The 14,772-nt window shown below is 37.8% G+C and overlaps 1 protein-coding gene across 1 annotated transcript in view; it reads right to left on the bottom strand.

Annotated features, from left to right (window-relative positions):
* The window catches only part of KPNA4 (karyopherin subunit alpha 4), a 46,859-nt gene that overhangs the window by 10,040 nt on the left and 22,047 nt on the right, over positions 1-14,772 (bottom strand). The window contains exons 9-13 of the mRNA XM_080652541.1: positions 14,527-14,696; positions 14,380-14,424; positions 10,442-10,573; positions 7,993-8,121; positions 5,466-5,570 (exon numbers count right to left, since the gene is read on the bottom strand). Of these exons, the coding sequence (XP_080508667.1) occupies positions 5,466-5,570; positions 7,993-8,121; positions 10,442-10,573; positions 14,380-14,424; positions 14,527-14,696 (581 nt within the window). The remainder of the gene's footprint in view (positions 1-5,465; positions 5,571-7,992; positions 8,122-10,441; positions 10,574-14,379; positions 14,425-14,526; positions 14,697-14,772) is intronic.

Raw genomic sequence — 14,772 nt, 5'->3', positions numbered from 1 at the left:
GTGGCTAGAGTGTTGGCCTGTGGACTGAAGGGTCTTGGGTTCGATTCCGGTCAAGGGCACATGCCTGGGTTTTGGGTTGGATCCCCAGTAGGGGGCATGCAGAAGGCAGTCGATCAATGATTCATCATTGATGTTTCTCTCTCTCTATCCCTCTCCCTTCCTCTCGGAAATCAATAAAAATATATTTTTTAAAAAAAGTAAAAGCAACTCAAATTCTCAACAGGGGAATAATTAATTATAGTAAATCTACTGAATGAAATAATAACCAGTTATTAAATTTTAAGAAGGCTAGCAACCTGGAAGAATGCTTATGATGTATTAAGAAAAATATGTATAAATAAGAGGAATGAAAATTAAAACTGCAGTGGGATATCTACCCTTATTTATTAGATTGATTAACTCCAAATATGTTAGTAGGAGTGCAAAACACACACACACACACACACACACACAAATTTACAAACTACTTTTTAAAGTACTATTTAATAGCAAAACACTAGGAATATCTCAAAAATAAGTTGAATACATTATAGCACATCCATATATACAGAGGAGTACTATATAGCTACAACAAAAATAAGAAAAAAGAATAAGAAAGTTCATGTAATGGGAGTGATCTCCAGGATAACATTTCAAAAGAAATATTTTTTAAAAAGCAATGCAAAAAGAAAAAAAGGAATGGTAGGTGTCGGCAGCTAATTACATCAAAATAAAAAGCTTTTTCACAGCAAAAGAAACCATCAACAAAACAACAAGAAAGCCCACTGTATGAGAGAACATATTTGCAAATGTTATCACTGATAAAGGTTTAATTTCCAACATCTACAGGCAGCTTATACAACTTAATAAAAGGAAGATAAAGGATCCAATAAAAAAATGGGCAACGGACCTAAATAGAATCTTTTCAAAAGAAGACAGAAGGAAGGCCAAGAGACACATGAAAACATGCTCAAAGTCACTAATTATCCGAGAGATGCAAATTTAAATGACAATGCGATACCATCTCACACCTGTCAGAATGGCTATCATCAACAAATCAACAAACGACAAGTGTTGGCGAGGATGCGGAGAAAAAGGAACCCTCGTGCACTGCTGGTGGGAATGCAGACTGGTGCAGCCACTGTGGAGAACAGTATGGAGTTTCCTCAAAAAACTGAAAATGGAACTCCCATTTGACCCAGTAATCCCACTCCTAGGAATATATCCTAAGAAACCAGAAACACCAATAAGAAAGGATATATGCACCCCTATGTTCATAGCAGCACAGTTTACAATAGCTAAGATTTGGAAACAGCCTAGGTGCCCGTCAGCAGATGACTGGATCAGAAAACTATGGTACATCTACACAATGGAATACTATGCTGCCATAAAAAAGAAGGAATTACTACCATTTGTAGGCACCTGGATGGAATTAGAGAACATTATGCTAAGTGAAATAAGCCAGTCAATGAAAGAAAAATACCACATGATCCCACTCATTTGGGGATAATGAAAAACATTATAAACTGATGAACAAAAAGATAGTTACAGAGGCAGTAAAGCATCAAACAGTCAAATTACAGCGGTAAGGTTAGGGAGAGGTGGGGGAAATAAGAGATCAACTGAAGGACTTGTATGCATGCATATAAGAGTAACCAACGGATGCAAAACATTGGGGGGTGAGGGCATGTATGGGAGTGGGGTGGGGGTGGGGGGCAATGGTAAGATATGTACACATATAATACCTTAATAAAAATTTGAAAAAAAAAAAAAAAAAAGCAATGCAAGAAGAAAAAAAGGAATGGTAGGTGTCGGCAGCTAATTCCATCATGTCAGCAGGGCTGAAACATCTGGAATGGCTGAGGGCATTTCCCCAAACCTGAAAAGGATGCATAAATGATTGCTTGCTGCTAGACAGCTGAGGGCATTTCAATCTACATGTTTTTGCCTCCTACTGGCCAAACACCTGAACAGCCGTAGGCAGTTCCTCCAATCTGACAATGGATTCTGTATACTAAACCTTGGCCTTTGATGTGTATATCTATCTACCTTGCCTTAGGACAATTTGTGTTAATAAAAAGCAAAGGGTCCAGAGAGACAAGAGAACTTGGTTCCTTTAGCTAAGTCTCCTCTGGCTCCCCAAAATGCCTTCCAAAATTATGTTTCGTCTCTGGACTCTTTATTAATTTCTACACAGCACCTTCTCCAGATTCCTGAATCCTTCTAGATGCTGGATTAAGACCCCCGGCAGGTAGGAAAATGAGCATGTACATAGGCATTTGCTTATATTTAAAGAAGAAACAATGAAGGCATAAACCAAAAACTATTATCTGTAAAGGAAGGGAGAGAATACGGAGAAATGGACAGAAATGTAAGTTAGCCCTTTTAACTAAAACAAGGTGTGTTTTTTTTACTTGGAAACTACATAAATGCTTTATATAACCAAAACCAATATTTAAAAAATGGAATATTCATGTTGTTATGGCAGTGTGGTTTTATTTTGATAGATTTTATATCTCATATATCCTCAATCTTTTCAGGAAGATTTCCAGAAAAAAAAAAAAAAAAGATGAGAATATAAAAACAAAGAAGTGAAAATAAAACACTATTATCTTAAATAGACAGCAATATCCAATAGCTTCTTTTCATTCATGATTTGTTTTTTATAAATTTTCATGTTCACAACATTACAATATATTTCTCACTTTCTTTCTTTTTTTTTTTTTTTTAAATATATTTTATTGATATTTTACAGAGAGGAAGGGAGAGGGATAGAGAGCTAGAAACATCGATGAGAGAGAGACATCGATCAGCTGCCTCCTGCACACCTCCCACTGGGGATGTGCCCGCAACGAAGGTACATGCCCTTGACCGGAATCGAACCCGGGACCCTTCAGTCCGCAGGCCGACGCTCTATCCACTGAGCCAAACCGGTTTCGGCTATTTCTCACTTTCTAAAAAATAATTATCACCTCTTTTGTTCACTCAGGCCTAGAAACAAAGACAACCTTGTACAGTAGCAATGATCATCCTTAGTACATGAACTATGATCCTGAAATACAATTCTTTACAAAAAGGAACCAGGACATCCTGCAGAAATAGTTTTTTCAAGGTCTAGGTCAGAAAATACACAGGATAAGCATGGGAATCATGTCATACCCAAAAAAAAAGAAACTCTCAAAAACTATTAAGGTGATGTAAAAAAATAAAACAAAAACCAGACACCAAATTTAAGAGGTTCCTATTGGTCAGGGAACCTGAGTGCCAGCAAGAACGATAATGGACAAAAATATCGATAATTTCTTAATAATATTAAAAATTCCACCCTAGTCTACTTTTGAGGTTGTTAGAAATGAAGTTATTCTAAAAATTGAGTGATAATAAGCAAGAATCAAGCATTTATCTGGTCTTGCCTATGTAAAATGTTACCCTACCCTGTAAAACTATAGTTGATAAGGAAAAGTTCTTTATTGAAGAATGGCAAATACATGAAGAATGACAAAATTAGAAGCATTTTGCATTTCTTTTTTTTTTTTTTAATATTTTATTGATTTTTTACAGAGAGGAAGGGAGAGGGATAGAGAATTAGAAACATCGATGAGAGAGAGACATCGATCAGCTGCCTCCTGCACACCCCCTACTGGGGATGTGCCCGCAACCAAGGTACATGCCCTTGACTGGAATCAAACCCGGGACCACCCGGGACCCCCCAGTCCACAGGCCGACGCTCTATCCACTGAGCCAAACCAGTCAGGGCGCATTTTGCATTTCTTAGTAAAATAAGGATCCAGGCAATGATCATCAATAAATGTCATTATGTGAAAGATTGATGTCTAACTTAATAATAATCAGCTGGCATAGGCTGAGAACACCTGACCTCACTCATCAATCTCAGTATCACTTGAAGCAGGACAGAATGTGTCTCCTGATGTGAATCATTAGAAAGTAGAGTAGAGCATAAGGATTCTTGCCTTACAAACTAAGCTTAATCTACCAGTTTATAAGAAATAGCTTCTACCACCAGTTTGTAGAAAACATGGAGAAAAATAAGATAGAAATATTGTCTCTTCATAGACCAGTGTTCAGAAAAAACCCTCATACTGTTGTTACATTTTATTTTATTTTTATTTTTTTAAAAATATATTTTATTGATTTTTTTACAGAGAGGAAGGGAGAGGGATAAAGAGTTAGAAACATTGATAATAGAGAAACATCAACCAGCTGCCTCCTGCACACCCTTTACCGGGGATGTGCCCGTAATCAAGGAACATGCCCTTGACTGGAATTGAACCTGGGACCCTGGAGTCTGCAGGCCGACGCACTTTCCACTGAGCCAAACCAGTTAGGGCTGATTGTGACATTTTAAATGGTCTCTTTCTCAAATGTTAATGTAAACATGAGGTATGATACAAACATATGATTAAATTGCACACTTATTTGCAGTTAGATCTTGGGCAATTTATTTGTCTATACCAGTGGTTGGCAAAACGCAGCTTGCGAGCCACATGCTGCTCTTTGGCCCCTTGAGTGTGGCTCTTCCACAAAATACCACGTGCGGGCACGCACGTACAGTGTGATTGAAGAAGTACCCTAATTAAGTTAATAACAATGTACCTACCTATATAGTTTAAGTTTAAAAAATTTGGCTCTCAAAAGAAATTTAATTGTTGTACTGTTGATATTTGGCTCTGTTGACTAATGAGTTTGCTGACCACTGGTCTATACCATAGTTTCTTCATCTGTCAAATGGGATAATTCTTAAGCTCATATAGCAATGGTGTTAAATGAGGTAATATATTTAAAGTGCTTAGCACAATACATTAAGCATGTATATCAGTAGTAATAATATGTATGTTTAACAAATCCAAGAATAATAGTAATTTTAGTAAAAGAATGATATAGAAAGATCAAGGGTTCCTAAAAAGAAATGTTTCTTGTATATAAAAACTGCTGGGCTTAACAGTTTTAATATTAATACCACTTTGTGATAGTATTCATGCCAAATGTATAGGTTCTACTTAAATAAACAGAAAAGCATACATTCACATAATTTTGTTTTTAAAAAAATTTTTTTAGTTTTTAAAAATATTGATTTTAGAGAGGAGGAAAAAAGAGAGGGAGAGGGAGAGGGAGGGGGAGGGGGAGGGGGAGGGGGAGGGGAGGGGGAGGGGGAGGGGGAGGGGGAGGGGGAGGGGGAGGGAGAGGGAGAGGGAGAGGGAGAGGGAGAGGGAGAGGGAGAGGGAGAGGGAGAGGGAGAGGGAGAGGGAGAGGGAGAGGGAGAGGGAGAGGGAGAGAAAGAGAGGATCAGCTGTCTCCCACATGCATCCCAACTGGGTATTAAACCTGCAACCTGGGTAAGTGCTTCTACCAGGGTAGAACCCATGACCCTTCGGTGCAGAGCGACACTCCACTCGAGCCACAAAGGTTAAATTTGTTAAATCTAAACCCTTTACTCATACTCAGATACAACAAGATGATTTTCTTACCTTATCCAAAAGGTGTATTATCATTGGGACAAGATTGGCGTCAATTACTGCCTGAACCTGCTGCTGATTTCCTGCCGTGATGTTAGAGAGGAACCACACTGCTTCCTGTAGAACAAGACCCCTTCAATATTTCTCATTAAAAAAATAAAATCTGCATCTGAACTAAGAAAAAACATCTTCACTACAATATCCAAATGATTTTATTGAATGAGTTCCATAATAAAAATTTTAGAAATCTCAACCCCTCTATCCCTTTTTCATGTTTTCTTTGAACAAAATGCTAATGGTCCTAATCAAAGTCATAATGAACTAAATAACCCTTCTAGAGAATTGTTGAAAGCAATTTTTCAAACACTAAAACTGAAAAGAATATTGGCTGAACAAACACTAAGGAGTCAATGGGCTGTAACACAAATACAAATGCTAAAACTACTGTAAACAGATTCAGCATCCCCTTCACATAATATGCTTTATTCTCTATTCTATTCTGATCAAGAGTCCTAGCCAAAGTAGATAAATCTCAATTATCCATAATTGAGACATGAAAAATGAAATAGTGGGTTGCTTTAATGTACTTATTTGTAGTAATTCACTGCCCCAAGTCTCTCAAGAGCTAAAGCAGAACCAGATGTTTGACTGCTTTATTGGTCTACCTTAAGGATCTTTTTAAGCTACCCTTTATAACATAACTAGAGGCCCGGTGCAAATTCGTGCATGGGGGGGGGGGGTGTCCCTCAGCCCAGCCTGCACCCTCTCCAATCTGGGATCCCTCTCACAATCCAGGACTGCTGGCTCCCAACTGCTCACCTGCCTGCCTTCCTGATTGCCCCTAACCACTTCTGCCTGCCAGCCTGATCACCCCCTAACCACTCCCCTGCCAGCCTGATTGATGCCTAACTGCTCCCCTGCCAGCCTGGTCACCATAACTGCCCTCCCCTGCAGGCCTGGTCCCCCCCAACTGCCCTCCCCTGCTGGCCATCTTGTGGTGGCCATCTTGTGTTCACATGGGGACAGGATCTTTGACCACATGGGGGCAGCCATCTTGTGTGTTGGAGTGATGGTCAATCTGTATATTACTCGTTTATTAGATAGGACAGAGGCCTGGTGCACGGGTGGGGGCCAGCTGGTTTGCCCTGAAGAGTGTCCCAGATCAGGGTGGGGGTTCCCTTGGGGCGTGGGGCGGCCTGGGCGAGGGGCCTGTGGTGGTTTGCAGGCCAGCCACACCCCCCCAGCGACCCAAGCGGAGGCCCTGGTATCTGGGATTTATTTATCTTCTACAATTGAAACTTTGCAGCCTGGAGCAGAGCCAAGCCTTCTGCTTGCTCCATGGCAGCAGCCATTTCTGTTGGAATTTATGTATCTTCTATAATTGAAACTTTGTAGCCTTAAGTGGAGGCCTGGGCTGGCCAGGGTGTGCGGAAAGCTTGGCTTTCTCCATTGCCGGGGGCAACCCTAACCTCCTGCTCTTTCCAGCTCCGTGGCTGCCGCCATTTCTGTTTGGATTTATGTATCTTCTATCATTGAAACTTTGCAGCCTTGAGTGGAGGCCTAGGCCGGCAAGGGCAGGCGGAAAGCTTGGCTTCCTCCATTGCCAGGGAAACCCAAGCCTCCCTCCTGCTCTCTGTGGCTGTAGCCATCTTGGTTGGGTTTATTTGCATATTCGCTCCTGATTGGATGGTGGGCGTGGCTAGTGGGTGTAGCAGAGTGATGGTTAATTTGCATATTACTCTTTTATTAGATAGGATGGTGCCACTTTAGTTGAAATGTTTACAAGTTTTATAGATAATACGTGAACACTGAAACCACAGTTAGCATGAAACAAGGCAAAATATCTATGTAACATCCTATGCAGACTATGACTATAATTTAGCAAACTTAACATTTATCAATTTACTAAAGAAAACATTTTCTCTAAGAAACTAGTAAACAAGTTTTATTCTAAAAACTATTAGTATTAGCTAGTGTGCATTAGGCTCTTTTGGATCAGATCACAGGAACACATTGAATGAACCTGTTAAAGATTTTAGGGTGTTAGGCTACTTAGGTGAGCTGTTTTTGGGTCATAATCATCAGCAATGTTGTAATCAACAACCCATATGTTTCTACAACAGCCTCAGATGCACTCCAGTATCAGCATCACCAGTCAGTGCCCCCTTTCCATAGCCTCCACGAGCACACATACACGCGCACACACACACACACACACACTTTCTATTAAGTATCTATAAAATATTAAACCTAGATTACTTAACTTACGTATTAAAAACTTCCAGTCATACAACATTCAACACCCAATTATCTTTATTTCATCATTTCCAAAAGAGCCAATTTTGCACTGTTTATAATTGGCTTATTTATGGAAAATTACATAATAATTCATGATAGGAAGGATAAAATATTTTATCTTTTTTTGATGTCTAAATGACAATTGACATTGATATTATAGACAGTTCTGAGTTCCTAAGTTTACAAATGAAAACTGCTGATATTTTACGTTATTTATTAAATAGTGTTTAAAAATACTTACTTTATTAATTTTCTCTTTGGGATGTGTCAGGAGTGCTGGGAAATGTGACAGAGCATCACAGTTCAAAACTACTTGTGTTTGCTCATCAGTTCCAGTAACAATGTTGCCCACAGCTCGAAGTGCAGCAGTCTGACACATAAAAAGATTTAATGAGATGTTGTTCTATGTGAAATATTCCTTCTTACCAGAGAGGTATGTCTGGCAGATTATGAAAGATCCATTCATTCATTCAAACCTATCCTTTTTGAAAAAGCTGTATCAGACATTGACTTAGGAACAGAAGAGTGAATAGGATACAAACCCCCCCTCTTATGAAGCTTACATTATTGTAGAAATCAGTCAATAAACAAATAAGGATAATTTTAGACAGTAATTTGGGCCATAGAGAAAATAAGGTAGTACTTTAGATTTTAGGTTTAGTGTTTCAATAGGTTAACAAAAACAAAGTGCCTTTTCTGAAGGAAAGCAGGAGTCTGCTTAATATGTAAGACTAGAGGCCTGGTGCACGAATTCGTGCCCCACTGGGGTCCCTTGGCCTGGCCTAGGGGATCGGGCCAAAACCAACGCTCTGACATCCCCCGAGGGGTCCCGGATTGCGAGAAGGCGCAGGCCAGGCCAAGGGACCCCACCAGTGCACGACTGGGACCGGGGAGAGACGCGGGAGGTTGGCCAGCCAGGGAGGGACTGCGGGAGAGCTCCAGGGTGGGTCTGGTCCATCTCGCTCAGTCCTGATCTGCTGGATCCCAGCAGCAAGCTAACCTACTGGTTGGAGTGTCTGCCCCCTGGTGGTCAGTGCACATCATAGTGAGCAGTTTAGAGGCCTTAGCATATCATTAGCATATTATGCTTTGATTGATTGAACAGCCGACTGGTCAACCGGACACTTAGCATATTAGGCTTTTATTATATAGGATTTCCCTATTCATATGAATTTGAATTGTCAATTATTTTCTTTTCTTGTATCAGGTCATTTTCTGGTAAAGATTTTTTTGGCTAATTTCTCTGTCTACAGACAAATAACCCAGTTTCCTTTTTTTAAAATTGAGATATAATTCATATAACATATAATTCATCTTTTCAAAGTGAATAATTACTTGTTCTCAGTATATTCAAAGTTGTGCAACCATAACCAATATATAATTTCAGAACATTTTCATCACCCCAAAAAAGGGTATCTGGACCCATTAACAGTAATTCCCATTGCCCTCATCACCAGGTTACTGGCAATCACATTATGCTTATTTCTGTGGATTTGCCTATTCTGGACATTTCATTGGAATAAAACAGCAGATGATAGCTTTTCACATTTGGTTTCTTTTACTTAACATAATGCTTTTAAGGTGCATTCATGTTGTGGCATATATGAGTATTTCATTCTTTTTTGTGGCCAAATAATATTGTACTGCATGGAAAGACTTCATTTTATTTAACCATTCATTAGTTGGTGAACATTTGGATTGTTTCCACATTTTGGCTATTATGAGTAATACTGCCATGAACATTTGTATACAAGTTTTTGTGTGAAAATGTTTTTCTCTGTTCTCTTGCATATATACCTGAGAGTGAAATTGCTGGGTCCTGTAATAATTCTATGTCTAACTTTTTGAGGTACTGTCAAACTAATTTCCAAAGAAGCTGTGTCATTTTACAACCCACCAGCAGTATATGAGTATTCCACTTTCTCCTTTGCCAACACCTGATACTGTCTTTTTGATTATAACTATCCTGGTGGGTATGAAGTGGTATTTCCTTGTGGCTTTGATTTGCATTTCCTTAATGACTAATGATGCTGAACATGTCATATGCTCATTGACCAACTACATGTCTTCTTGGGAAAACTGTATTTAAATCTTTTGTCCATTTTTAAATTGGGTTACTTATCTTTTTATTGTTAAGTTGAAGGAATTGTTACAAGTGTATATTTTGTATACAAGTCCCTTTTCAGATATATTATTGCAAAATTCTCTTCTATTCTGTAGGATGTCTTTTTACTTTCTTGATGGTGTCCTAAGAAGTACAAGTTTTAAATTCTGGTGAAGTCCAATTTATTTAACTTTTTCCCCTTGGTTGCTTGTGGTGTCATATCTAAGAAGCTACTAACTAATCCAAAGTCATAAAGATTTATGCCTGATTTTTCTTCTAAGAAGTTTATACTTTTAGCTTACACTTAGGTATTTGATCCATTTTAAGCTATTTCTTAAATATGGTATGAAATAGGGGTTCAACTCCATTCTTTCACATGTGGATATCCAGTAGTTTCACCATCATTTATTGAATAAATTTTATTTGCTCATTTAATTTTCTTGACACCTTTGTTGAAAATCAATTGATCATATATGTATGGGATTATTTTTGGACTCCTGATTAGATTTCATTGTCCATTTCTGAATGTCATGCTTAAGCAATTAGTGGTAAGAAAAACTTACACTTTTATCAACAACAAACTCACCTGAACTTTCACTTCCTGGTGGCTGAGCAGAGGAACCAAATGAGGGACTATTCCAGAGTCTATTACCATCTGTATCTGTTCATTGCCAGCATCAGTAAGGTAAGAGAGGGCCCAGACCGTATCTACCAGTATCTAATGAATAAAATGAAAATTTAAATCGCCTTTAAGTATCTTCTCATTTTAATAATTTAACCATTCAGACTAATTTACAACTGTCCTAGTACTGTCTTTTTCTCTCACCTCAACTCACTGAAATCTTTTTATTTTATTAAATATTAGCATTTATGAATGTTTGTATTAAGCATGTACATCTTTAAGCCATATTCATAATGTTTAGGTTAATTATGAATCTCTATCACAATTTATTATCTAACCTTAATTCATTAAGATAAAAACACACTACATAGCACATGAAATAGGAGAAAAAAGAAATTCTCTTCCCCAAATGCTCAGACTGAGGGATAAATACAAGGACATTGTGGTAAATGTTAAAAAAGAAAACACATTCTATGTAAAAAACCCCACAAAAACATAATTTACACAAGCAACCAAAACTACTTAACTTTGCTTTCAAAGCCTTTCTAAATATGGACTCTGTCAAAAGACAAGCCAGAGAAGTTAGAAACCTTTTAAATTCTAAACCAATGTTGTTTAAAACATCCATGAAGCTCCTAGAAGGAGGAAACATCATTTTGCTATTGCTCCTTTCAGGAATTTTAAGAAAGTTCTATGGATATTTTTAATATAAAAAGAAGATACCAAATAAGAAAATTCATACACATAAAGTGGTATTAAAATATGTGAAACAATGAAACTTCAACTTATAAATGTAACTTTTATTTGTTTATTTTAGTTTTATTAATCCTCAGCTGAGAATACTTTCCCCCCAGTTGATTTTTAGAGAGAGTGGGAGGGGGAGAGAGACACAGAGAAACACTGAAGTGAGAGAGACACATTGATTGATTGCCTCCCAAATGTGCTCCGACCAGTGCCAGAGATCAAGCCTCAACTGAGGTACCTGCCCTTGACTGGAATCAAACACACGATCCCTCGGGCTGATGCTCTAATCACTGAGCAAAATTTTAGAGAGGTAGGGAGAGGGAGAGAAAGATAGAAAGCTAGGGCCAAAATTTTTTTTTATAAGCAAAAAATTTCAAGTTAACTGTGCATGACTGCATATAAAATTTAGATCGATTTTTTTAAAAGGCCCAATAGTGTCAAGCCAATGTGGCTCAATGGTTGAGCGTCAACCCATGCACCAAGAGGTCACTGGTTCAACTCCCTGTCACAGCACATGCCTGGGTTTCAAGCTCGATCCCCAGTGGGAGGTGTGTAGGAGGCAGCCGATAAGATTGATGATGTTTCTCTCATTGATGTTTCTATCTTTCTCTCCCTCTCCCATCCTCTCTCTCTCAAATCAATAAAAATATACTAAAAAAAAATAAAAGGTCTAATAGTAAACAAGTCATTGATATGCTCATATCAAAATCACAATTTAAATCAGATTCACTCTCATATATACTGTTTATAACAGACTAATTTAATATTCCATAAGTTTACTAAATTTGAAACTTCAGTGTTTCACTTATGGTTTGTGAAAGCCGTTTTGTTTTTATTTTATTTTTTACTTGATAGTCTGATTTAAGAACTTGCTGCTAAGTGCTAACCTAAAAATATTTTATTTTTAGTAAACACTGTCACTTAGTAAACATGTACTAGAAAAGAACAACGCAAACTGGCTTGAGAAATTAAAGGTATATAAAAGCAAGAAAAATCGAGTTACAATCTCAACTTGATTGGTGTAAACAGTATAAAGACCACAATACATCTCGGAATAAGGTCAAACAAGATGTCTCGTTGTTTGGTAGTGGTATAAACTTTGAGATTACCCTTTCTTGGGAATCTTGCAAAAGTAAAATATTAACATTTATAATTTTATCAAAGACTTTGGCTAGAAGGAGCAAAACCAAAAAAATCCTAAACTATGTGGAGCTAAAAAAAATATAAAAGATCATGTTCATCTAATGAGTTTTGTACATTATGTCACTGCTTGATGTAGTATAATTATAACTTTAATTTGTTCCATATGCTTTAGAGAGATCCTGACAAAATGATATTACCCATGAAACTGTAAAGGAATGGAGCAGTTGATCAAACACTGGTCATCATACGTGTGTTTTTATTTTTTTTAAAGTTTTAAAAAACATTTTTAAAAAATATATATTTTATTGATTTTTTTTACAGAGAGGAGGGGGGAGGGATAGAGTTAGAAACATCGATGAGAAACATTCATCAACTGCTTCCTGCACGCCCCCTACTGGGGATGTGTCCACAATCAAGGTACATGCCCTTGACCGGAATCGAACTTGGGACCCTTCAGTCTGCAGGCCGATGCTCTATCCACTGAGCCAAACCGGTTAGGGCTGTGGTCGGCAAACTGCGGCTTGCGAGCCACATGCGGCTCTTTGGCCCCTTGAGTATGGCTCTTCCACAAAATACCACAGCCTGGGTGAGTCTATTTTGAAGAAGTGGCGTTAGAAGAAGTTTAAAAAATTTGGCTTTCAAAAGAAATTTCAATCGTTGTACTGCTGATATTTGGCTCTGTTGACTAATGAGTTTGCCGACCACTGGGTTAGGGCATGCCAGTGTTTTTAAAGGATCACACAAGTTCCTGACTGTTACTATGCATTTAATCCACATGATTTCCTTGACCCATTACATATATTGCTAGCTTTTCTAACACAATGAAGGCTACACTGGCTTTATAAGCAGTCAGGACAGTTTTCCACCTCATTCACACTTCCTGAGTCGCTTTTTCCTTTGCTATCTGTGTTAATAAGAATGAGTAAAATATATTTGTTATGTTTAAAATCTAGTCTGCACTGATTTTTTCCTTATTGTCTGGATTTCAAGTTATCTCTATACCAAGTGAAGCCACTTCCAAGGTCACTGTAAGTGGAGAAACAGAGTAAAAATAAAATTGAAGAGCAAAGAATGTTCACGGTTTGGTGTATGTATAGGAATACAAAGTCATGCATAAAGGCACAAACATTTCTCTTTTTAACTTAAAAAAATTGTTTAATGATTTATTAACCAACAACTTATTTAGGTCCTCTTTCAGGTTTTTGTTGCTGTTGTTTTTTTGTTGTTAATCCTCACCTGAGGATATTTTTCCCATTGATTTTTAGAGAGAGTGGAAAGGAAGGGGAGAGACAGAGAGAAAGAAACATCGATGTGCAGCCCGGGCATCGAGCCTGCAACTGAGATACATGCCCTTGATTGGAATCGAACCCGGGACCCTTCAGGCTGCGGGCCAATGCTCTAGCCAATGAGCCAAACCGGCTAGGGCTCTTTTTATCTTTCAAAAAACAAAAACAGCCCTAACTGGTTTGGCTTAGAGCATCGGCCCAAGGACTGAAGAGTCCCGGGTTCAATTCTGGTCAAGGGCACATGCCCGCGTTATGGGCTCGATCCCCAGTAGGGGGTGTGCAGGAGGCAGCCAATCAATGATTCTTTCTCATCACTGATGTTTCTATCTCTCTCTCCCTCTCCCTTCCTCTCTGAAATAAATAAAAACATTAAAAAAAATATTGGGCGTATGTATTCTCCTATTGGTCAAGCTATCAAAATGATATTCCATAAAAAGCTCATGAACAAATTGAAGAACTTCCAATGTAACTTTTATAACACTAATATACATGTGTATATACTTGATTGCTTAGACCAAAATAACAATTAGTCTTGATTTTTTTTTTACTAAGATTAAATTTAGTGATGTAAATAAACACAGAGTATAAAAATGGCAAATTATGTATTTTGGCTCTTGAATGGAAAAATCTGATAGAATAAACTGACATGATGTCCAGTATAACATTTTCTCCCCTATCTCACATGCATACATACACATACATAAAAAAATATATGAAGCATTTACTCACATTTACATCTGTGTGATGAATTAAAACACAAAGAGCTGGAAGAATCTGAAGAGAAAAATACACAAAGATTTTAAAATATACATAGATAAAAACATACACATAATATATACCTCAGTTTGAAAATAAAAACAAAAAACACTTGTTTACCTCCTGAATGGTTTCCATTGGGGGTGGTGGGTCTTTGTGCCGACATAAGTTGACCATAACCCAAGTAACATTTCTTAAGAATGTTATAGGAATAGATGGACTTATGAAGGAAAGTAAAGGTTTCACAACTCCAAGACTTATGACATAATCTCTACACTGTGGCCCATCACCTGTAAGGATTCAATAATTTAATAAAATATGTTGACAATAAGCAATTCAGAAAATAAAGCACTAGATTCAATATGC

The sequence above is a fragment of the Plecotus auritus genome, assembly GCF_963455305.1.
Source record: "Plecotus auritus genome assembly, chromosome: 2".
In the NCBI taxonomy this organism is placed as follows: Eukaryota; Metazoa; Chordata; class Mammalia; order Chiroptera; family Vespertilionidae; genus Plecotus; species Plecotus auritus.
This window is presented reverse-complemented; position numbering and strand designations above follow the sequence as displayed.